Consider the following 25617-nt stretch of genomic DNA (forward strand, 5'->3'; position numbering starts at 1 on the left):
TGTGGAAGGAGGAGAAAGGGAATTGAAATCACTAAGGTTTCTGGTTCAGGCACTTGGATGTGTAGAGGTGCTGTTAATTGAAATGGGAAGAGCAGATAATAAATGATGGGACACATTTGAGGGAAGATCCAAAGTCACATTCTGGTGGTATTGGTTGAGGAGGGAGCAAATGTAAGGAAGTGACAACAACATGTGCAGACAGCTATGGCTGTGAAGGGAAGACAGCAGACAGATGGCCAGTTCCTGAAAGAGAATGGGGATGCAGTCAAGGAGGCATGTTTTTGTCTTTAGGATGACGTTCTAGGGCATAGTTAACTGCTGAGCAGGATAATTAGGTGGACAGGGATGGACAAGAGAGAACAACCAAAGGGTCTGGTTGTTTGAGGAGGTGAACAAAGGAATGGTACCCAGAATACAAGTGGGAGAGAAGGTGGTTTAAGTGTGGTAGGTTTAAGTTTAGTGGGAGAGAGTTGGCTTTTTTAAAATAAGTGTTGTCTGACGCTTCCATGAAGAGTGAGTCGGGGTTGGAGAGACCTATGGGAAGTGACTTACAGGGATAATAGTGCTTGGGGCGTTGTACCAGTTTTCTATGGTATGGGACATTCTAACTTTATAGTTTCCAACCTCCTTTTCCCTCCTGCTTTGATAATAAAAGGTGTCAAAGAAAACGGAACTTACTACAGCATAGTTCATTGCTTAAAATGTCCCTGCTACTTGTTTTCAAAAATCAGTTCATCTGTCTCTTCAGGTTACCTTCCCTGACTTGCTAATTCTGTTCTGTGTGTGTGCTACATTTGTACTTGATTTTTTTAATCATATTTATTAAACACACGCTGTATTCATTTTCTGTTGCTACTATAGTAAGTGACCACAACTTAGTATAAAGCAGCACAGATTTATTATCTATAGTACTGTAGGTTAGAAGTCTGATATGGGGCTCACTGGACTAAAATCTAGGGACTGGATCATTGGGCTAAAGTCAGAGCCTGGAGACTCAGGGGGAGAATTTGTTCTATGTCCTTTGCAGCTTCCAGAGGCTGCCCACACTGTTTGGCTCATAGCCCCTTCCTCTGTCATCAAAGGCGGCAGCATAGCATCTCTGACCCTGCCTTTGTCCTCTCTTCCTTACCTCTAATTCTCTGACCCTCTTATCTGCCTCCCTCGTACTTTTCAGGACCCTTATGATAGCATATTCGTAGTTTCTGGGGATGAGGAGGGGTTGGGTTATTCTGCCAACCATGTGTATGTTGTAGTCGACGCTGTTATTTATCTTTGTATTCCTAGCATTGTAGTGTACATATATGCACTCAGTAAATTTTGAGGAGAGTGTTTATTTATTAAATGTTCTTTTTCTTTCCCCTCCTTCCACCCACACACACCTTTTTTAGTGACAGGTCAGTCTTACGAGAACATGGTAACTGAGATCATGTCAATGGGCTATGAACGAGAGCAAGTAATTGCAGCCCTGAGAGCCAGTTTCAACAACCCTGACAGAGCAGTGGAGTATCTTTTAATGGTGAGAAACATTTTACTTTCTTTGTTCTAGTTGTTTAAGACCAAAATCTCAAACAGATTTTTTTTTAAAGGAACAATTGCAGTTCACAGAAGAATAATAATATATGCCAAATTTACATAATGCTTTTATTTTTCTTAGTGTGTTTAACATTTTGTGTTAATAAAATGTAACCTCTTCTAGAAGATTATGATATGATTTTCAGTTAGAAAACAACATGGCTAAATGAGTTGCAAAACTGTCCACTTGAAACTTGGAGTGGTACTTTCTACCCCAGTTATGTCATCCTCAGAGGATGCCACCTGTGTGGTTAGGGGGTAAGGGGGGCAGATTTTAAACCTTATTGAATCCAGCATTTTAGTAGTTTGTTTGTTTGTTTTTTGGCCTGCCAGCATAATCCTGCATGTACTATTTAAAGCAAAAGTTTCAAGTTGGAAGCCCAAGCCAAATTTTATACCGTATATAAATTTTTGTAATTAGTTGCCAGCTTTTAAAAATTCAGAAATCTCTCTTAAAAATTCAGGTACTTATTAGCTGGTTTATCTGGACAGTTAAGATCCCAGATATTTGCGAGGATTTAGGAAACGTTTTAGAGCACGGACTCTTTAATTCACTATTTTCCCATTCATTCTTTGTTACCCGACATCATGCATTTAATTTAGTGTGTGATGTTACAACTGGGTCCACTGGCATTTGATTTTTAACTTGTTTATAGTCCTTAGCAATTGAGGGCATTTTGAATGAGTTGTGTTTTGTTTTTTGGTTTTTTTTAAATAACAAAGGTTTTTGAGAAATAGATTGTTGTGGGGGTGGACTGAAACCCTTGATATTTTATGACAGTGAATGTTAGTTTTACAGATGTGACACAGGCCAAAGTAAAGTGTAGAACCTTGCAATATAAATTAACTTTTTTTTTAATCTAAACATTTTATTCTGTAATTGTCTTTAGTGTTTTAGAGTATTATCAACAGCCTGAGTTGCCCTAAATATATTAGAAATCCAGAGTCCTAACTCCTTGGGGAATACTTTCCACAGTTTAACCCAGTCCTTTGTTTCCAGGCTGTTATTTCTGATAGAAACTCCATTGCAGAGACAAGTTTCAAGAGAGCCCCAGTCTTGAGCAAATAACTGTGCTCCTGCCTTCTCCAGTCATTTGTCTGCTCTTGTGCATGAGATTCACAAATCCTTTTATTAGCGTATCATTTTATCTCTTGACTTCTATTTTCCGTTGTCCTCTTGAGGAGAGTCTTTGAAGTGCAGGCAGTTCATTTGTTTACCAGTTTGTTTGGAATTGAGGAATCGTCATATTGACAGTCGTCGTGGCTCTGTGGTCGTCCCTTCACTCCCCACCAAGAAAACACAAGTTACTTAAAAGTGTTGCCTTTGCTTTTATAGAGTGGTTTTTATTCATACCTGATTTGGAATTCTGCACAAGTTTAATAGTATCAGATATTTTGATCTAGTAGATTTGAAATTTCGAGATATAAAAAAATCACCATTTTCAAAGTTGCTACTATTTGGCATCAAATGCAAATGAACAGATGAGACATGAGTTCATGAAAAAGTTTACTGAATGTTTTTGATATATTTGCTATTTGTTTCATAGACTGAAAAAACGGCTACCTTTAACTGAGTAGTTTTTGAGACATCTGTGTGAGGGTGACTATATGGGAAGAACTATCAATCTAATTGAAGGCTGAAGACTGTGTGTGAGAATTTGAGGTAGATCTGTAGCGATGATTAACTTCGTAGTTTAACAAACTTGTTTGAGAATTTGCTGGGTGCTTTTGGACCTTCAATCTCTATATAGTTTGTCAACATTTAATAACCCCTCGTGTAAGGGTCTGGATTAGTGGACTCTCAAAAACATTTGTTTGCAGTGCCTAGAGTGACATCTAATGCAGGCAGCCTGCATTGCCCTGCTGTTCATTACCCTTCGTTCTTTATATGTTTATGATTATGTCTTCCATTGAAGCAATTACTATTGCCATGGCTTTTTCAAATACAATATTTTCTCCTTTATTCTCCTTCCAAAATCTATGAGGATTTCATAAAGACTTTAATAAACTGTATGTGAGAAGTCTTGTAAATCGTTAAATTGGGTATTCCAAAAATTTTGTGCAGTTTTAGGTTATAATAACTTCAGAAGATAAATGCCATAAGCTTAAAAAAAGCATCACCTAAATATTTAATTCTTTAAGATTCTTTTATACCTATTTACTTTTTATAAATTTTGAATAATCAATTTTAATTATTTGTATGTGATACTTTCTGGAGAACACTTTCTCAGAGCCGTAGATCAGTAGAGGACACCTTGCTTGCTGGCCACTGTTGTCACCTGCTCTGGCTCCACTAGACTTTTTTCCAGGGGTCACTTCACAATTGCCATGTGTGCATATAAACCTCTTTCTTTGGATGATCTTAAGGCTAGGGTTGCAAATAAAATTCTTTCTGTCACTGAACTGGTAAAAATAAAAGCCAAGTGTGTCTAATTTGAATAAGATTTGTATTGACGTTTTGAAAATCTGAATAGTCTTTTAGTGTTGGAGATTATTAATGCAAATTTAGGATCTTGCCTAAAACTTTGGTGTTAGATGTTAACATGTGTTGCTATATAAACATCATTTCATGACTTACGTTTTTAATTACAAAATTCCTTACTTTACGTTAGATCTACACTGTCTAGTAGAGTAACTGTTGAGTACTATTGAGTACAAGTAGCTATTTAAATTTAATAAAATTTAAAGTAAATTTTTCTAGTACCATTAGCCACATTTTAAATTCTCAGCATTTACTTGTAGCTAATGGTTATTTTATTGGACAGTATGGATATGGAGCTTTTCCATCATTATGGAAAGTTTTATTGGACAGTGCTGCTTTGTATTACAGCAGTGTGGGCTCATTTACCCCACATTCAGGCCTTTTCTAATCTAACTTAAATATATGCAGATTTCAGTTTTTAATTGAAGCAGACACCTGTGTTTGATGCTTTTAGAAGTTAGATATTAAATAGACTCATAAATCTCTTACTCTGTATAATATTGAACCAACTGATTGATGAGATTAGTTTTAAAGCTTGGAAATTGTGTTGTAGGGAATTCCTGGAGACAGAGAGAGTCAGGCTGTGGTTGACCCCCCTCCAGCAGCTAGTACTGGGGCTCCTCAGCCTTCAGCGGCGGCAGCTGCAGCAACTACGACGGCCACTACTACAACAGCAAGCTCTGGAGGTAAGGTGGGACCTCAGGGGAGGAGGTGGTCCTGAATTGTCACTGTAGCAGAATTTAACCTGAAGCACTTTGGAGGTGGGTTCATTCTCAAAGCATTTTGATAACTCTTAAAACAAGTTCTCTGTTCATTAGTATTAGAGAAGAGCCCAAAAGAAATTATACCAAGTGGATATAAAAGATACTCTTGCTTATATTAAACATCATTGCTGCAGTTTTGGCCAAGGGCATATTCTGTTTAGCTTACTCTAGGGAAGAGACCTCCCGGTGTGCATTTAGTGTTACAGTCTGAAGCCATTCGGAATGGTTTGCTCGCCTTGTCTCTTTCTCCCTATTAAATGTCAGAAAGTTTGTATAATTTCAAAGCCAGTAGGATCTTAGTGTTTATTATAGAACCAAGGAAATAAAACCTGGGAGGCTTAAAATCTTGTATCTTGAGATGAAAGCAAAGCTTGAATTCAAGTCTCTTTACTGGCCAGCACCCACACTTCCATTGGCAAAGCCTGGAGCCCGTGGTAGGCCCAGGAATTATTTAATGTTCTCCTTTGCTCTCTCTTTTGTAAAACTGATGAGTAATTCAAATTGTTAATTTTGAAGAGACCATTCTTTTATGTATTTCCTACCTCCAATTCTGGCAGTCAGCTCTGGTTAACAAAAATCCCTGAGGCTTTCATTTCCTGAGATTCAGCATGGGAGTGGAAAGAGGAGGCCCCTCTTTGGTGCATTTTTGGGGAACTGTCCCATTCAGCGGCACTTACGGAGTAACTTAGTTTCTGAGTTTCATTCCCTTCATATGTAAAACTGGTGTTACACAAAGAAAAATAGCCATGTTATGTGGTCATTTTAATTTGAATGATTATCTTGAATAATTTAGGAAATGATAGCATACGTCTAAAAAATTCTCATTACTCACTAATTAACTTCAAAAACGTAATTCTTTTGTATGCAGTTAAAGTAGATGGGTTTTTGTTAGTTCTGGCCTGTATATTTTTCTTGGGAACTTCTGAGCATCAGAAACAACTTTTAGTACTTTTGTTTTGACAGAGTGCACGCAGGGCGTAAGTTCCCAGTAATATTTGATGATATCGAGTGCCCAGCACAAGCAGTTTTAGGAAAACGCCATTCTTTTAGTGTTCTGTACTCTCTACCTCAGCTAATGGTAATAATTTCTGCAGTATAGGACTTGCAAGTTGATAAGTTTGAAAATTTTGTCATTATTTACTTAATTCTGTATACATCTGAGAACTCAAATCATGTTTTTTTCTCGCCAGTGTTTGCTATCCAAATTATGATTGTATATGTCATTGCTATTTTTGTTTAAAAACGTTATGTGTATTTTAGGACATCCTCTTGAATTTTTACGGAATCAGCCTCAGTTTCAGCAGATGAGACAAATTATTCAACAGAATCCTTCCCTGCTTCCAGCATTGCTACAACAGATAGGTCGAGAAAATCCTCAGTTACTGCAGGTGACTATTTAATCAGTTAATTTCCAAAGTGGGTATAGGGTGTATCACATTCTGTAAAATTATATGAGCACCCCTTCCCCTCCATTAAGTCTGTAAATCATTCTTCTAAGCTACACTCAATACAGTATGCAGTAGATAGACTTGGGGGATGGGTTAATTTAGTCATAAACTATGTTTGGGAAACATTAAAGAATCTGAGAAACTCTTTAACAAAAAAAAAGTTAACTTTCGATTTTTCCCAAGCTTATTGCTAGTGGTGCACTGCCTCGTAGAAAACACACTTGTGGGCTTATTTAATGCTCAGGTCATGAAGTATTTGAGTTTTGTATGAGATTGTACTGCCCGCTAATGTGGAAGATAAAGCATACATATAACTTCTGTTTTTTTCTTACAGCCGTCAAGTAGTTTTTTTGTTTTTTTTTTTTAACAATGATGAGGGGTTGTTTATGAAAGATAATTTGAATTCTTTTAATTCTTCACTGTTTACCTCACTTGAAGTACTGAATTTCTTTAATAATGTTCAAGAAATCACATCCTTCCAAAGAGTGAATAATCCAGAATCATTCTAAAATAATGCAGTTGCAAGTTATAGCTTTCTTTCTTGTTTATATTAGAATTCTTATTTTCCTGGAGATACATCTAGCCAACGTATTGTTTTTCTCTGCCCTTCAAATCACTGCAGCAAATTAGCCAACACCAGGAGCATTTTATTCAGATGTTAAATGAACCAGTTCAAGAAGCTGGTGGTCAAGGAGGAGGGGGTGGAGGTGGCAGTGGAGGAATTGCAGAAGCTGGAAGTGGTCACATGAACTACATTCAAGTAACGCCTCAGGAAAAAGAAGCTATAGAAAGGGTGAGTTTAAGTAAAACTTGAACGTTGACTTCCTTGGTCACACTAGCCACATTTTACATGCTCAGTAGTCACATGGAGCTGGTAGCTCCTGCATTGAATAGCCCAGATATAGAGTATTTCCATCATGGGAGATAGTTGTTAACTGGATAGAGCCAAATAGAGCATTAACCTCGGGATTGCAGTAGAGACAGTCTCTTCTCGGCCCTGCTCTCCATCTTGTTTGTGAAGCTGAGAGACTAGCAGCAGATACCAGTCTAGCATGAAATAGTTACAGGTGTATTAATGAGCTAAAAATTGATGTTTCTGAAACATTAATGTTTTAAAATTCAAGAAGAAAAAAATGATATTGAATATATGCCCCATTCAAGATTGTATTTTTTTAAAATTTATGTTTCAAATTTTACTTCAGTGTTGTCACTAATTGTAAAATAGCTGTGTATATGAATTATGTAAAATATATGTAGCGTAACATCAGAACCTGGTATCCTGATTCTCTTTCCACCCTTATCAGGTCAACCTGTGTGTACTGCGGTAACCTAGTTTTCGTGATACTGTGTGACCAGTCATTCATTTTTCTCTGGGCCATTGTTAACACTTGTAAAGTGGGAATCACAGTTCTTGCCCTGTCTTATCTTACTAAGTGCTTTGAGATAGAAATCAGAGAAAGTACATTTTAACTTAGAAAATCATCTGGGCTATAATTTGCCCTGTTTATGACAACGGTAGACAATTGCCTCAGTTGTTCTATAGCAACCTTTTTTTTTTTTTTTTTTTTTTTTTGAAGTTAGGGTTGTCAGTCTTGGATTTCTGTGTTCCTTTTGCTGTTGGTGTCATACAAGAAAACATTGCCTAATCCAAGGTCAAAAGATTTAGTCCTCTATTTTCTCCAGAGCTTTATAGCTGTTACATTTAGGTCTGTGATCCATTTTGTTACCTTTGTTTATGGTGTAAGGTGTGGGAGTCTACCATCTATCTTTGCATGTGTATATCCAGTTGCCCCAGCACCATTTATTGAAAATACTGCTCTTTTGCTATTAAATTGTCTTGGCATCCTTGTTGAAAATCAGTTGGCCATAAATGTGAGGATTTATTATTGGGCTTTCAGTCCTATTGCATCGATCTATATGTTTATCCTATGGCAGTACTTCATCGTCTGGATAACTCTGGCTTTGTGGTTAAGTTTTCAAATCGGGAAATGTGAGTGTTCCGTATTTGTTCTTCCTCAGAATTGTTTTGACTATTTTGGATCCCTTGCATTTTCATTATGAATTCCAGGATTTGCTTGTCTAATTTCTGCAAAAAGAAAGCTGGCTGAAATTTTGATGGATACTATGTTTTTTTTCTGTGGATCAGTTTAAATGTTGGCAATATTAAGTGTTACCAAGCCATAAACATGGGATGGAATGTCTTTCCATATTAGATTTACATTATTTCTTTCAGAAATTCCTTTAGTCTTCAGTTGATAATTCTCTTGCTTAATTTATTTCCGAGTATTTTTATTTTTTATAATGCTGTATAAAGAATTGTTTTCTTAATTTCATTTTTGGACTATTCATTGCTAGTTACTTAGAAATACAGTTTAATTTTGTGTATCATGCAACCTTCCTAACTCATTTATTAATTCTGATAATTTGTGTATATGTTCCTATATATTATTTGCAGGTAGACATAGTTTTTCTTTTTCAAAATGATGCCCTTTATTCATTGTTCATATTTATATGTTGTTCACATGTGCTTATTTGCCTAATTGTCCTGTCTAGAGACTCCTGTGGATTGGCAAGAGCCAGCATCCTTGTCTTGTTCCAGATCTTTGGGGAAAATAAAACATTTAGATTTTTACCCATTAAATATGATGTTAGCTGTGGGTTTCATTAGATTCTTTTTATCAAACTGAAGAAATTCCCTTCTATTCCTCATGTGTTGGGTGTTTTTAATCACAAAAGGGTGTGGAATTTTTATCAGATTCTGTTTATTGTGGTTGTGTCCTTTTTTCTGTTAATTGCTTTATTAAGTTGGTTAATTTTTGTAAGTTGGACCAAATATGCAAATATATGGGATGAAAGTATAATCCCATATGTGTCCACGGAGTATAATCCTTTTCATATGTTGCTGGAATTGATCTGCTAGTACTCTCTTGAGATTTTCTGCATCTATATTCATAAGGAATATTGGTCTGTAGTTTTCCTGTGACATCGTGACATCTTTGGTTTTGGTATCTATAGAATGAGTTCCCACTCGTCTATTGTTTGGAAGAATTTATAAAGAATTGGCATTAATTTTTCTTCAAACTTCTGGTAGAATTTACCAATGAAGTTACCTGGGCCTGGCTTTTCCTTTTGGGAAGTTTTATGATTACTAATTCAATGTCTTTCCTTGTTACAGGGCTATGCATATTTTTTGTTTTTTCCTGAGTCAGTTATAGTTTTTGTCTTTCTAGGAATCAATTTCATGTATGTTATGTAATTTGTTGGCATAAAATTGTTCATAGTATTCCCTTATAATAGTTTTTATTTCTATAAAAGGTAGTAATCTTCCCACATTTATTCCTCATTTTAGTCATTTGACTCCTCAGATATTTTTCCCCTCACTGTCAGTTTAGCTAAACTTTCATCAGTGTTGTTGATCTAAAGAAGAAAAAAAGGAACTTTTGGTTTTGTTGATTTTCTCTATTGTTTTAGTTTCTATTTTATTTATTTTCTCTCTAATCTTTATTATTTACTTCCTTCTCCTTGCTTTGGATTTAGTTTTCTCTTTTTTTCTAGTTTCTTAAGGTTGAAGATTAGATAGATTATTGATTTACTGTCTCTCTGTCATAATACATCGGCATATCTCATTGTATTTTATTGCACTTTGGAAATAATGGTATTTTTTACAAATTGAAAGTTTGTGGCAACCCTGTGCTGTCGGATGATGATGAGCATCTTTTGGCAATAAAGTGTTTTTTAATCAAGGCATGCACCTTGTTTTTTAGACATCATGTTGCTGCTGCACACTCAGTAGACTATGTTTATCATGTAAACGTAACTTTTATATGCACTGAGAAACCAAAAATTCGTGGGACCGGCTTTATTGTGTTAGTCACTTGATTGCAGTGGTCTGTAACTGAACCGGCGATCTCTGAGGTGTGCCTGTAGATGCTCACAGTGTTACCTTTCCTCCAAGCACTGCTGCAGCAGCATCCCATGAGTTTTCATGTGCTGTGTTTTTATTTTCATTCATCTCAAAGTATTTTCTAATTTCTTTTGTCATTTTTTTCTTTGATCCATTGGTTATCTAGAATTATATCAATTTCTACATATTTATGAATTTGCCAAGTTTCCTTGTGTTACTGATTTCTAAGTTTATTCCACTGTGGTCCGAGAACATACTTTGTCTAATTTTATTCCTCTTAAATTTATTGAGGTTTGTTTCATGGTCTTCATGGAGAATGGTCTGTGTATGCTTGAGAAGGGTGTGTAATCTGCTGTTGTTAAGGGCTCTGTAAATGTCTGTTAGGTCTAGTTGGCTTATCATATTGTTCAAGTCTTCTATTTCCTGGTCAGTCTTCTGTCTACCTGTATCCATTACAGAACTTGGGAATATTGAAGTCTCCAACTGTCATTGTTGAATTGGTTATTTCTCCCTTCAGTTCTATCATTTTTCGTTTCCCATACTTTGGAGCTCTGTTGTTATATGTTTATAATGAAGTTTTTCTGATTGTTTTATCATTGTAAAAATGTCCTTTGTTTCTAGTAACAATTTTTATCTTAAAGTATTTCGTCTAATATTAATATGGCCACTTCAGCTCTCTGTTTGTAACTGTTTGCATGGTATGTATCTTTTTGCATCCTTTTACTTTCAGCATATTTGTGTCTTTGAATCTAAAGTGTGTGTCTTGTAGAAGCGTATAGTTGGATCGTGCCCTATCTACCTTTTACTTCAGCTAGCCCAGCTTTAATCTGGACAAGACCTAGGTAACAAAATCATTTTTGAGTTTCTTCTCCTTTCATGGATGACTGTAATCGTGCTGAATTAGGACTTTGCCCAGGTTTTAAAGGCATTTCTTGATACAGTCTAAGGTGGCTAAGACAGTTGAGGAGGGGGTTCATAAATTGCATTTGGCTGACAATGTCTGGTACCGAGAGAAGTTAGATAACTGACCTGAGTGTTTAAAAGTTTTTAAAAGCAGCAATTATTGTCACAAGTGATTTTTAATAGACTAGGAAAACAAAATTAAGTGGCTGGTATCACCATTTATAATGCTGTAAAGATTAAGCAGATAACAATAGAACACCATATGTTTTGATGTCAAAAATATGTTAATATTACTAATAATTGATCACCCATTTTTCTAGTAGTGTTTCAAAAGACAAGGAGATTTGAGAGCAATATTTTACCCTGATGAAAGACACGGCTTTCTTTACAAATAATTAGATGAAGTGTTGAAATTCACCTCCAGTTACTCTCATCTATATCTTTACCGCTTGTGTGCTAAAGCCATTTGATTTACAGACTTCTGTAGGGTCATTTATTTTTAAACCACCCCAGCGGCTAATTTTTAATGTTAATGCCAATGAATGTTATCAAAGAACCATTTAGCCCTATAGCTTTAACTAGGAATAAAGAGCTTTGTAAGTAGTTAAAGGAAAGGGTCTAGGTTCTATCTAGTCCCTTGGATTGGACAATGAATTCATGTAAAATTCTCAAGAGCTTTTTTTGTGTCCTTTCCAGTATATTTTCAAGTGATGATCTATAGTAGTGCTATGCTAGACTCCATAATGTTTTCTGTCTTTTCTTCCAGTTAAAGGCATTAGGATTTCCTGAAGGACTTGTGATACAAGCATATTTTGCTTGTGAGAAGAATGAGAACTTGGCTGCCAATTTTCTTCTACAGCAAAACTTTGATGAAGATTGAAAGGGACTTTTTTTTATCTCACACTTCACACCAGTGCATTACACTAACTTTGTTCACTGGATTGTCTGGGATGACTTGGGCTCATATCCACAATACTTGGTATAAGGTAGTAGGTTGTTGGGGGTGGGGAGGGAGGGCTCTAGGATATAGGGCAGGGATAAATACAGTGCATGTCTGCTTCAGTTAGCAGATGCCGCAAATCCACAGTGTGTAAAATATTATACAACCAAAAATCAGCTTTTGCAGGTCTTTATTTCTTCTATAAAACAGTAGGTAACTTTTCCTAGGTTTCACTCTTTTTAGTGTACTAGATCCAGAAATTTAGTGTAATGCCCTGCTTTGTATTTCTTTGACTTAACGTTGGTTTCAGAAAGAATCTTTGCTACCTAGAACCTACATTCTCTATTTCATGGCAACACTGGATAATGGCTTTGTGAAATTGGGGGGAAAGAAATTGGAGCAACTCTAAACAGAAATGCCAAATTATTGATGGTTATTATTGCTGCTTCAAATAAGTATGAAATTAATGTGTAAGAAAGCCCATTCTTTAATGTTAAATACCTGGGGTTAAGGGGGGAAGGAGGGAAACTTTTTCTTAAAATGAAAATAATTACTGCTATTTTAAAATTTCTTGATCATTGAATGTGAGCCCCTTCTAACATGATTTGAGAAGCTGTACAAGTATAGGCAGAGTTATTTTCCTGTTTACATTTTTTTTTTTTTTTTGGTTTGTTTAGGGGGGGAAATTGGTAGGTGTCTAATTACTGTTTACTTCATTGTTATATTGCAGTAAAAAGTTTTAAAACCACGGTTGCATGTTTGCTTTTGATGTATCCCTTTGTGGAATTAGCACTTTGGGGCCAATGGAGAAATGCAGCATTCACTCTCCCTCTCTTCCCCTTCCCTCAGCAGAAATGTGTTTGTCAGCAAGTCGTGAATTCCAACTGCTGCCTTTTTAAAAACCCACAAAATGCTGATTCCGTTCAGACTTAATGCAAATGTCTCAAAACTGGGTTTCTGATATTTGTAAATGTTTTTCCTTATTAGATAAGAATGTATGACCATTAAACTCATTAGGATTATTTGCTATCAAAAAGAGAAGGTGGACAGAACTTACAACCCAGCATCTTTTATTGCATTGGAAAGACTGGCGAAATCTTTTGGAAGGGTTGGGAGATGCGGCTGGAAAAGTACTTTGGAAAATATACAATCAAGATATCTCATGGCTTATTAAAAGAAAAATCTTAATAGCAGTGTTGGCTTTTATTTGGATTTTTTTCATCTCAATTTTTTCCTTGGAATCTCCTTCGTTGGCATTGTTATTTGATCATAAAGGGGGGGGTCAGATGTCTACTTCAGTTTTTCAGATCTATTTTCTTGAATATAAAAAGACTATTTAAAGAAATATTTTTTCTTTTATCGGATACTGAGTTAAGAAGATGAATTTGCACAGATTTTTTCCTGCATAATCTCTTAATAATCCTTAGCACAGTTTGATGACTTTTAAGCTTCTACGTCATGCACTCGTAACTTGTCTCTTACGAAAATAAATGAAACCATAATTTCTCCCCATGGTGTTATCATGTAGTTTCATCTTCATGTGTTTATCCATAAAACAACAAGGCCTTTGGACTTTGTATTACCTGTATGTTTTATAACGGATCATGAAAAATGTCTCAGGAGAATAAAATGAGGAATCCTAAATATGCTCATCTTTCAAGGCAGAAGAATGAGTTGGGAAGAAGGGTAGCAGTTCTGGTCGGGTAATGAGATACTGTCATGTATGTTATGGCATTTATCTGCTACCTAATTGCTCTGAGCATAGCGAAAACTGGAAAGGGCAGTGGGGAGGGGCCACCGGCAGCAACCTCCTCTTTTCTCTGGAAGCTGACAGCAGAGAGTGATAGCATGGAACTTTTGTCCTTGGACAACAAAACTGCAAATGTTGGGATTACTAATTGCCAGAAGACAATTCAGGCCAAGTTTTGACCGTGCTGTGCAGTACTTTTATCTGCTTAAAGAATCAGCCAAGCTGCTGTGAAAGAAGTAGGCTTTTTGTGACCTTTTGCTGTTATTTTTTAATTTACAAGCAGTTTTGGTGAATCTCTTAATCTAAGGAGATGCATGAGTTTGGAATTTTGCATTTGAGGTATTCTGTCTCCTGTTTCTTAAATGTATATTTGTTGTTTAGTTGCTCTGTGGAAAATGTGAGGAAGCGTAAGTTTGTATTTGTTAAATTCGTATTGCCATCCTCTAGTCAAATATGTCTTTACATTGTTTAAAAATACTGAAGTGTTCTACCATATAATTTTTTCCTGTACTGGATGGCTAGGATTCTGGAGAATTGATTATAAAGTATTTTCAATATATCCAACATTGCATTTCTCATTTTTTAAAAATGATTTTACCACGTAAAATCTTACATTGGAAGTTGACAATGCCTTTATCACCGACCCTTCTGTTTTCTTCAGCCGTTGGTGAATGTGGCAAGTAGGAGGCCGGGCACTAGGTCGATTTTAGTGGATCTCCTGATTGTTTTCTCAACCGAAGCATTAACACAGAGATGGGATACTTGATAGAATGTAAATCAAAGTTCATAAGAGCTTTAAGAGATTTCAGTGAATTCCCATTTTTCCCATACTTCTTTTCTTTCAGCAACCAGCCTAAGATAGCTACAAAATATTCAGCCAGAAGTAAGCAATTTCAGGGAGTGTTTCCTGACCAAGTCTTTATTTTGGTGAGTTCCCTAGTAGCTGTGCGGCTCAGGTACAGCGTGTCCTTCCAGTTGACTTCCTGTCATCCATTTTGTTCCGCTTAGTTCTGAGCCAGGGGCTGGCAAACCACGGCCCCATGAGCCAAAGCTGGCTCGCTGCCTGTTGTATGAGCCATGAGCTAAGAATGGTCTTTACATTTTTTTAATGTAATTTAATTTTAATGGGTTTTTTTTTAAGGATTTTGTGACATGTGAAAAATAAGATTCACATTTCAGTGTCCATAAACAGTTCTGTTGAAATACAGCCATGCTCATTTATTTATGTATTTCTGTCTATAGCAGCTGCTTTTGTGCTGAAGAGATTTGCTGTTGAATACTATTACTGCCTGACCCTTTGTGTAAAAAGTTTGCCATCTCTGTTTTAAATTGCAACTAGGCCCATCATGTGTTAAATTACATGGTGCTTTCTCCCCTCTTCCCCCCCCCCCTTTTTTTTTTTTTTTTTAGCATTCTTGGCCTCTTGACTTGAGGTCTTAGCTTCAGGTTGCTTTGCTTGTGACCATCACGAGTTCTTCCCAGAGAGGTGGTATCACCCCCACATCTCCACTGTCGAAGGAGCATCATGTACCTGATGTGCTAGTCTAGCATGTATGCAGTGTCTAAGGTACCACTTTGAAATTATTCTTTGCTATTGCTGCACTGTTTATTGCTCTTCCAGTAAGATAACTGAATTCAACACTAAGCACACTGTCAAAAGCACGTGGCATAGTGATGAATCAACCAGAAAAAGAAAGGCCATGTGAATGTATCTGGGAATCCTTGGGCCCTGGGATCAGTAAACTCTCATCAGAGGAAGCATCTGGACCACAGCTGGAAGAAGGTTGATGAAATCCTGGAGGGAGGGATATCGCAGTTGGACCTGTAGAGTGACAGACTAGTTTCCAGAACTGTGTGGGTAGTTTACACAGATTGGGGGGCAAGGGGCAGTGACAAGGAGGCAGGGGGGCGAAGGCTTGAACTTGCTAGGAAGAGATACAGTGCTGTGCACTAATGTTTGGGGAACCACAGGGACACTGATAGTGACAAATTGATTAAAAGAGATCTTCCCTGTCACGATACAGTTAACATGGAAAGCAGTGGTCCCAGGTAGGAGACGAGGCTGCAAGGACCAAAGAAACATTAGTGATGTTCTTCCTGTGTGGTGCTGTGGATTCCAAAGTGAGTAGAGACTGGTCTCTGCCATTGTATTAGAAATACTATGACAGGCCCTTTGAATAGTGCAGGTGCTTGTTGTCTGGAAGCACACGTTAGGAAGTAATCATACCGGCCTTCTGCCTCGTGTCTCTCGAACTTGATTTTCTGTTCTTGTTGATCTAGGCCCTCATCCTCCCTTCTCACTTGGCTCAGAATGATTCATAGATAGTCATCCTCCCCAGACCATGAGGCAGTCTTCGATGTGCCTGGGGAAGCCGGCCTCCAACCCTAGCCCCGATTAGCTGCACACTTTTTCTCCAGTGTTTTGTTTAACTATTACACTTTCTGTGATAAAAAATGCTGGGCAGTTGTATGTTACACATGAACCAGCTCTCCAGATGGGCATCCTGCCGGTGGCCTTCCGCACTTCGGCAGGCTGGGGCTGGTTTCTGCTTATTGAACTGCCTGCCACCTTAAGGCTCAAAGGATGTTAGATGTGGATCCTGGGTTGGTTTTTGATAGCTTCTGTCTCTCTAACAAAGTCCAAAATTGTCTCAGAATGGGTCTGAAAAGTGTTTGTAAATCACTGAAGCCAGCTGGGTTTTATTTGCTAGCAACAGCAGATAAGACAAGCAAATACTTGATAAATTACCTCAAATTGGTTGGTTAAAATTGAGAATGAATGGGGTCAGTGGTGCTTTGCCTTAGAACAGCTTGAGGTGAGAGTTCTTATTTTTGAATGATTTTATGAACCCTGGAGTGATTCTTGCTACTTTTTAGCATTTTAGTATATTTAATATGTTTTTTGTGGGGGCATTCTGTGATGTTTTTGGTTTTCAAATTTCTTTTTGGCCAATGAGGCCTACTTCTGCTTGTTTGACATAATTTTAGCTAATTTTTATATTCTCTCCCGTTCTAAGGAAATTATAAAGAAAAGGGAAACATTTTCACTAATTTATTACTTAAATTATTATTTTAAATTGTATTTTTATATCTTTAACTTTGGTATTATAATTTTTACACCATGTTTGCATTTTTTCAAAGACACTTAACAATTTTTTCATCATTACACAATTTCGAATTTACAGAAAAATTGCAGGAACAGCACAAAGAGCTCTCAGGTCCCCCCCCATGCCCCCACTTTGCCAAACCCATTGAAGTTTTGTAGTTGTCCCAGTAATGTTCTCCATAGCAAGAGGCTTCAACCCAGAATGATACACTCCTTCAATCCATATTCTTTCTCAGTCTTTGCTTGATCTTTATGACCTTAACCTTTTTCTTAAGATTACAGGACACTTACCTTATAGAATGTCCCTCAGTTTATGTTTGGTGTTTCCTGATGACCAGACTCAAGTTACACATTTTTGGAGGAAACACCAAAGAAGTGCAGCTGTGCTCTTTTCACTGTATCCCATGAGGTGGCGACCTGTCCCATCACCAGAAATGGTCACTTTGATCATTCAGGGAGGCAGTGTCTGCCAGGCTCCTTCACTGAATAGTTCACTGCTTTTCTCTTTGTATTTAATAAGTACTTTATGGGGAGATATTTTGAGACTGTAAATATCCTAATTTGTCATCAAAATTTTGCCCATTAGTTTTAGTATCCATAGATGTTTCCTGCCTGGATCAGTCCTCATGATGGCTGTCAAGTGGTGATTTTCACGTGACATAATTTCTTCTGCCTTTATTGGCATTCACCTGTATTCTGCCATTCTCTTTGCCCCATTTGTGATATGCATTTGATGGACTCAGATTTCTGTTCTATTCAGTAGTATGTACTCCATTACTGTCGTTATTTTGATGCTCAAGTTGTCCCATTATTTTCATTCTTAAAGCTAGCTTCTGTGTTTGGCATGTCCTTATCACTCTTTTGAGTACTTCCTTCCTTTCTGGCACAATGATGCACTTCAGGCTCTCGTACTTTCTGTGCCGCGGCTCTGGCGTTTGCCATTTCTCCAAGGAGCTCTGGTTCCCTTTCGTGAAGATTGTGTTTAGAAACCAAAACTTTGGGCTGCCTATGCTCATTGCTGCTGGAGTCTCACTGCTCCCAAGCATTTCAACAGACACCGGCAATAAGTACACAAACACAAACAATGCATCTGTATTCTGATGTCTACATGTAGATATTGAACACTTGAGTTCACACTGGTACCTTTCATTCTAGTTCATTCTAGCTTCTCCCATTCATTATTTCTAACTCCTTTCTTGGACAGTGACTTTTCTCCCATTATGCTCAGTGTTTACTTTCTGTCACCTCCCCTGTGTGTAACCAGTCTTCTTAGGCACCCAGCTGTCTAAGTGTGTTTCTGGGGCTAGTGCTGGGACGGGAGACTACAGAAAGAGCAGACTAGTGGAGGGCAGGGCAGCCCACGTGCTGGATTGTTTGTGGTTTCCCCCAAGAACTGTGCTCTGTTGTGTCTGTCTTGGCACAGGCCGCTTCCCTGATTCATACGTGCAGCAGCTAATGAGCAACTTGTCTAAGGCCAGGCACTCAGTTTGGAATTCCTTCCACCTCCTTTATCTTGCTGGTTCGTCAGTGTCCAAAACCATACAAGACCTCACTTCTGGGAAGCCTTTCCATGACCCTCTTCCCTCCAGTTTGGGCCAGAGGCTTCTATTTCCTTAGCCACTTGTAAGTAGCTACCATAAAAGTGAAAACCTGAACTGAGATTGTATCACCCATTACATGATGCAGTGAATGAGCATCTGACAGGCTCTAAAATCAGTGCCTGTGCCTTTCATTTCCATCCCCAGGACGAGTGAAAGGCGGAGATGCCCAGCTGATACCAGATGGATAAACAGGCAGTGAACAGATAGTTGGGACAACTTTTGTCATCTTTACTGGGGCTCCAGGCTCTCCTCACCTTGTCGGCCGTCCCTTCAGTTCTAAAAGCCAACTAAGAAGTTGAGGGACAATGAACAGAACCTCACAGGCTGCCTGTTTTCCTTTGCGCGGCCCAGGGACCTTGGCACCAGATTCTGATAGACCTGACACATAATACTGTGAGCTGGCTGCTTGTTGGGGACAGTGAGATTCTGTTGACAAATTCCGGATGGGTCTACATCTGAGACTTAAATGGAGAGCAGACTAACAGCTGCAGTCCCAGGAATTCCATGCTGGGGCCAGGTCAGTGGGACGTGCGAATCAGGACCCCAAGTTGGTCTGGCTGGGTTTCTGTCTTCATGTCCCACACCAGCTGTGTGACTTCAGCCATGTCGCCGTACCTCTGTGTCCTGGTTTCCTCATCTGTAAAGCAGAGCCTGCCTCACTGGCTACTTGTAGGGGTCAAGTGAGAGAGTGATTTGGAGAACGTCTTTCCCAAGGCCAAGTTTGTTTTCTGATGTGGTTGCTGACCCTGCCCTGAAGGCTGGGAGATGTCTTCTCTGCCTTCATCCAACAATGAGAACTGGTTACGGGAGGATCAAGAGTGTGGCTGAGCTGTTTTCCACGGAGCTGTGTGTGCCCCTTTGATCTCTGGGTGCCTTCATCCTTCCTGCGTCACTGTTGCCACATCAGCATTCCCAAGAGGCCGGAGGGCTTCCCCCTCAGCGGGGCAGCACGGCTCAAACATCGGCATTGCAGATACAGAAGGTTTTAATGTCTCTGAACTGTTTCCGAGCAATGCTGAATTTTCTCTTGCCGGTTTCTCGGCCAAGGAATTGGCAGATACATCTCATCTCCAGATCAGATTTGGCAGAGAACCCAGCAAACCTGCCTGACGGTGCCCGCTGCCCCTTTCACCCATCCCCAGGGACTCTCAGTGTTCCCTCCTGATTTCCTCTGTCAGTCTTTCCAATGTACCAGAGGCACAGGAACTCAGATTTGGAAGGGCCTCTGGCCCTCACTACTTCCAGCTCAGACTAATTGCATTTCAGACCCTCCAGGATTGTCAGGCTCCCCTCTTCCCTCGGCCTCTCCGGCTAGACCATCCTCAGGCCCTAGTTCAGTTCTGGGGGCCACCCTGAGCCAGTGTGTCAACCTTTCAGATCTTTTAAGAAGAGCGATTACCTCTCTCCCTGACCACCTCCCACCCTCTAGCCAGATCTCCATGCTGAGAAAAGCCCCTCACTTGGGATGAGTTTTGTCCAGTCCTTTCCCCATCCTGACGAACACAGTCCTCGAGGAAGGGTCTGAGCAGGGTGAACTAGAGGAGCTCTCGCCTCCCTTATTCTGTGCACAGTACCTCTGTTAATGCAGCCTAAATTTGAGCTTGCTGGTTTGACAGCCTTGGATTAAGCAGCTGTGCTAATAATACCAAAGTTTCAACGTGCCCGTGCATTTGGAGTCCACATCTGATCCACGTTACAGAAGCACAAGCAGCCTGCCCCACACTTACGTGTATCTTAGCTACCCAACAGAAGCTGGTTCCACAAAGTCCTTTGCCCAAGGGAAGGGAGCTAACCTTTACGAGTCCAGGTGTCCTACCCTGCACTAGGTGCCTTACTTACACCAGCATCATTGCCTTTTCACAGATGGGTTAACTGAGGTCAGTCAGGCCGAAACTACACAGCTACCAAGTGGCAGAGCCAGGAGGCAGACGTGTGTCACCCTAGGTGACATTGCCTTGTTTTCATCCCTGCCTCTTCACACCCCCTGAGTTAAGTCCCTTTCCTCCCTGTGATTGCTTCTCTTAAATCCCTCCTTGCTGTCTTGACAGCTGTTTGCTCCTCTGATGGTTTACCTGGCAGTTCTTAACATGTGGCTTGAGGGCTGCTTTCAGGAGCAGTCTCTGAGATCAGGACTGTTTTCCTAGTAACGCTGAGCCTCTGCTTGCTGTTCTCACTCCCACTCTCATAGGTGTGTAGTGGAGTTTCCCAGAGGCTGCATGGCATGTGACACCACAGCAGAAGGGGTGAGGAGCAGGTATGGAATCCAGCTGCCTTCTATTAGGCCAGGTAACAAGGGGATTTGCAAAAATCAAGTACACTACCGTTCCTCTCACTGATTTGTTTAAAAATCATTATTTTTCATAAAGATTACATAATTTAATATGCAGTAGGTTTATTTTAAGTGAATTATTTTTTCTCAATTTTCTCATCAAGTACATATTGATAGATAGAGCCCATGTGAATAAAAACTAGGGATTCTCAGTGTTTAAGAGGGAGAAGAGGTCTTAAGGCCAGAAAGCTTGAGAACTGCTGTGTTAGATGATGGTTTTTCCTCTTTAGACTTGTTAACCCCAAAAACACTGCTTGGGAAGGCCATGGGATGCTGGTGAAAGGTTGCAGACGTGGTTGGGATGTCGGGCACCCGGAGCTTGTTTGGTGCCCCACTGCCACAGTGCCCTCCAGTCCTACTTCCAGGGTAACGGACTCCGAACTCCTCTGCTTGGCTTTCAAAGCCCATTGCAGGCTTGGTTTAGAGTACGTCTTCAGCCTGTCTCTCTCCCTCTCCACCACATACAGCACGACTTCATTACCCAGGCCTTTCCACACCTGTCCACACGTGCTGGTCACTCTGCCTGGAAATTCTCCCGTATTCCTCTCCTCATCTGAACTCCTCCTCCACTATTAAAGCCCACTTCGGTGTTAGAAGCTCTGTGACGGCTTTCCTGCCCAGGACCCAGCAGAGAACTGCTCCCTTGTTCTACTCTCTCAGTATGTGCAGTAACTGCATATCTGATTATAATTGTTCATTTGCACGTTTGTTTTTTGGATTTCATGTCAAAGCCAGAAATAAAACTTGCTGTATCAATCAGCAGCAGTAGGAGCTTGGCACCCGCAGCTAACAAGGGAACCGGAAGGAGTTGTGCTTTGAGTCCTTGCTACAGGTTTGGGTGGAAGGAAGGTTGGTCTGGCATTATGGAGGGAAAGTAATATGAAAAGCCCAGGTAAGTGTTGGGGAAGTGCCAGGACCTGACCAAGCAGGCTGGGGAAGTGAAGGGAAAATGCTCTCCACCCTGCCCTGATACGCCCCCTTGCCGTGAGGGAGAGCCAGGAAGTGTCTCAGGTGGGAGCGCAGGGTGGGGAAGAGCCAGGCAGGTGAGGGGGAGCCAGCACCTCTGCATCGTGGAAGAGTTGAAGGCACCTGTGGGGAATCTGGCTCAGGGGAGGAAGGGAAGATGCTGATCTAGAAAAGCTAGCCCTTCCTGGCCCTCTGTTGCCCAGGCTGTGCAGGGGAAAGGAGGGGAGGAAACTAAACCTACAGGAGCATGGGCACTAAGCTTTATCTACGTTGACTTGTTTAACCCTGCCATGCAGATGAGAAATTGAAGCTCGGAGAGGGCAACATACTAGAACATAGCCCGGGGAGGATGGGAACCCGGCTCCAGGCCATCCCCTGTGGTCCCCTTCATGCCGATTTTCTGTCTGTACAAGTGTGGGGGTTGGGGAGACAGTGAGATTTTTCCATCTGAGATAGTCTTGGATCTTTACTCTCCTGGGTATGCCTGAAGGGAAGAATGCAGGGAAAGCTCTTAGGGTTTGGAGTCAGATGGGTTTTTTTTTCTCCTTCACATTTGTAATACTGTACACAGAGTAGGATGTAGGTGACGACCCTCCCTTTATTTAAGAACCTCCCTTTAGAAGAATCAGCCTATTCACCCTCAAAACCCAGCCACGTAGGGACTGGGTCTTCTAGCCTCTTCCAAGGGGTCACGAAGGAGACATCCCAGGCTGACCTGGGACACAGCCTGAAGCGCCCTGCTGCCTGGCCCTGACCCAGTCCATGTGCCACTCTTCAGCTGGAGCCATGGCCCTCTCTTAACCATGTGGATTCTTCACCCAGAGGCCCCTGCAGCCATAAATACTTACTGAGCACCTCCTGTATGCACGAGGAGGAGGCTGAACAGTCCACCTGCCTTTCTAAAGCTGCACTTTAATGTTTTACATTTGAGGCTCCTGCATATAATTATAGAAAAAAAATAGGGTCATTGGCTAAAAAGAAACAAACAAAAAGAAAGAAGTCTATGCTCTTACTGTTTTATTAGGGACTACTGTAGGTTTTTTGTTGGCTTGGTGGGGGTAGGAGAGTAGTGTCATTTATTGATTTTGTTTTTAGCAGAGGAGACAGATGTGGTCATATGTTCAAAAAGTAAAGATAATTATATGGCTTCTCAGCCCTTGCAGCCACAGTACAGGAAGCAGGGAGCCCACTGCCCACTAAAGTGGGGGCTGTTTTCTCTGGGTCCTGGGCCTGGGACTGGTTCTCTTTGCCCTGCTCGGTGCTCCCAAGGGTAGACAATAGTGGCAGATAATGTGGCTTCTCTCTTTGGTTCCAGGAGCCAAAGGAAATGTCAGTTGCTTCTGGGAAGGAACATGACCCCCTCTGGGGTTGGAAGCATGAAGCCAGTGCCATCACAATACCATCCCAACCCCTCCTGCTCTCTGGGAAAGAGACAACTCTGAGGACAGCCATGTGGGGTGGAAAGAGCCCAGTCTTTGAAATAAAGCAGACGTGGGTTTGAATCCTGATTCAGCCACTTACTAGCTCTGCAGTCTTGGACAACTCACTCAGATACTCCTCATCTGTGATGATACTGTTATTTACCCCTACCTCGCTTACCAGTGATTAAGATGCATTACCAAGCCATAGCCCCAAAAGCAGCACAGGACAAAGCAGACAAATGGAAGAAAATAGAAAATCCTGAAGCAGGTCTTGGAACATACGAGAGCTTGATGGGGCGAGGGAGATGACATCCAGACCAAGTGGACAGAGAACGGAGCATCTAGTGAACGCTGCCGGGAAGCCTGGCTTCTACCTGGACAGAGATAAAGTCACCTTAAATGTATGTGTGTCTTCAGTTCTCTTTGGTTGACTAAGACCTAAATGTGAAAGGGAAAACTATAAAAACAAATAAAAGGACTTTGGGGACCTGGCTGAGCAGGAGTCATCCCTGCAAGGGGCAAAGGTTTGACAGGGAGCCCGGGAGCCAGGATGTCCACCGAGGCTGTGTGTCAGGCCGGACCGTTCCCAGCTGGAGGAAGCAACTCCACCTTCAGCCAGTTTGTATCGCAGTGTTGTTCATGAGTCGCTCCGGCTCGCCGCCTCTGTCCCTGTCCTGGACGGTCGGGAAGACGAAGCCCCCAGGCCAGGAAGACAGAGCAGCTGCGCTTGTGGGGACTGTCACGGACGGCGTGCGTGTCCTGGAGGCACCCACGGTGAGGGTCTGTGCTGCTTGCTCCCCCAGAGGGTGGCCCCGTCCTGCTCTCTCATCCTTGCAAGGGCCAGGAGGTGCATGAACATTTGGGCAAGGCCCTGGGAACCAGCACAGCCACACCAAACCCTACCAATGCTCCAAGGACCAGAAGTTCAAGCACTTCTGAGGCCAACGTGCCAGCCACGGCTACAGAAATTAACCCCAGATCTGCCTTGTTATTAAACAGATTGGATGCTGCAGGGAAAAACTATTAAAAGAAATATGAGCATCATTTTAACCTCAGGTAAGGTCAGGATTTCTTAAAGGAAATCCCAGACAGGTAGAGGTGGGCTCTGAGGGACATGTGTTGCCTTGCAGGAAGAGATCTCTGTGCTGCCTTGGAGGGAGGTGTGGGCTGGACCATGCTTCGCTCTCGGAAGACTGAGCGGAGTCTGGGGAATTGAACCATTCAGCGGCATCTACTCAAATGTCCCTAGCTCATTGGTCAGGATCCCTGGACTTTCCCTTGGCCTGATGGACTTGCCCTGGTGGGACAGTTAACTGTCTTTGAGGTTCAGCAACTCAGACTCATGTCTGAGGCTTGGATTCGTTCCCCCTTCCCTAGATAGAAGATGAGTTTCCTTGTATGCAGTTAAAGAGGCCCTGTGGCTTCCATCCCTGGCTTTCCACTGGCTGTTGCTGGGCCTCAGCTGTTCATTGTCTTTCAGTGGGATGCCAGTGGTACTCAGCCACGGCCATTTAGTACTGTTATCTTTAGAGTTACAGTTACTCCCCACCCCTCGTCTCAAATGCCTAGTGCGTTCATCTCCTGCTGGCACACTCCACCCACAGGCACACCATACGTATAACAACTGCAGCCACCTTGGGCTAGGACCTGCCTGTGCTTCAGCTACCACCAGTGCTGGGGTCCTCCTTGTCAGCTGAGAGGGGAGCAGTGCAGTCAGTCCCAAGCCCTGTCGAGCCACCTGCTTTTTTGTGGACCACTCCCGGTACTAGCTGCCACAGGTACGGCTCCCAGGAAGCAAACGCTGAAATGGAGCTCAGGGGGCAAGCTTTTGTCTGGGACCAGCACCTAATGGGGCAGAAGAAGAAGGCAGCTGCGATGCAGGCCTGACAAAGCCTCGGTCAGTCCATTAGGGAGAGCTGGCCCCAGCCTTGCTGGGCAGAGCTGTCCTGCGTCTGGCTGAAGTGGCCGGGCCTTTATGCCACACTCCCCATCGCCACATCACCAGTGTGGCTGCCCCAGGAAGGGCTCCTCTGCGGCTTGGGGCAAGCCCTTCCACGAAGGGGCTTCTGGGAGCAGTCCCATGTCTGCCACAACCCAAGAATGTAGTTTGTGTGTGAGAGCAGACTGTGTGGATAATAATAATAATAATAATAGCCAACATGTACTGAGTATTTAGGATCCAGATGAGACCCAGTGCCATTTACACAGTAAGGCAGAGACCATTGTCATCCCCGTGTTTCTGTGCCCAGGTGAAGAGCTTCAACTGAGTCAGGGTTGCTTAGCATGCAATGGAGTTGAGAGTCCCTCTGGAGAATATAACTTTTTTAAATACAACTTTTTTGGAATAATTTTCAATTTTCAGTAAACAGTCATGCAGAGAGCTCCTGTATACCTTCTCCCAGTGTTCCCTGATGTGGCATCTTACACAACC

The 25617-nt window shown here is 41.2% G+C and overlaps 1 protein-coding gene across 1 annotated transcript in view; it reads left to right on the plus strand.

Moving 5' to 3' along the window:
- The window catches only part of RAD23B (RAD23 homolog B, nucleotide excision repair protein), a 43531-nt gene extending 30006 nt beyond the window's left edge, over nucleotides 1-13525 (plus strand). Inside the window, exons 6-10 of the mRNA XM_032478135.1 lie at nucleotides 1389-1516; nucleotides 4608-4740; nucleotides 6079-6206; nucleotides 6889-7059; nucleotides 11840-13525. Coding sequence (XP_032334026.1) covers nucleotides 1389-1516; nucleotides 4608-4740; nucleotides 6079-6206; nucleotides 6889-7059; nucleotides 11840-11953 — 674 coding nt within the window. The 3' untranslated portion in view covers nucleotides 11954-13525. The remainder of the gene's footprint in view (nucleotides 1-1388; nucleotides 1517-4607; nucleotides 4741-6078; nucleotides 6207-6888; nucleotides 7060-11839) is intronic.
- Nucleotides 13526-25617: the final 12092 nt, after the last annotated feature.

The sequence above is a fragment of the Camelus ferus genome, chromosome 4 (genome assembly GCF_009834535.1).
Source record: "Camelus ferus isolate YT-003-E chromosome 4, BCGSAC_Cfer_1.0, whole genome shotgun sequence".
Lineage (NCBI taxonomy): Eukaryota > Metazoa > Chordata > Mammalia > Artiodactyla > Camelidae > Camelus > Camelus ferus.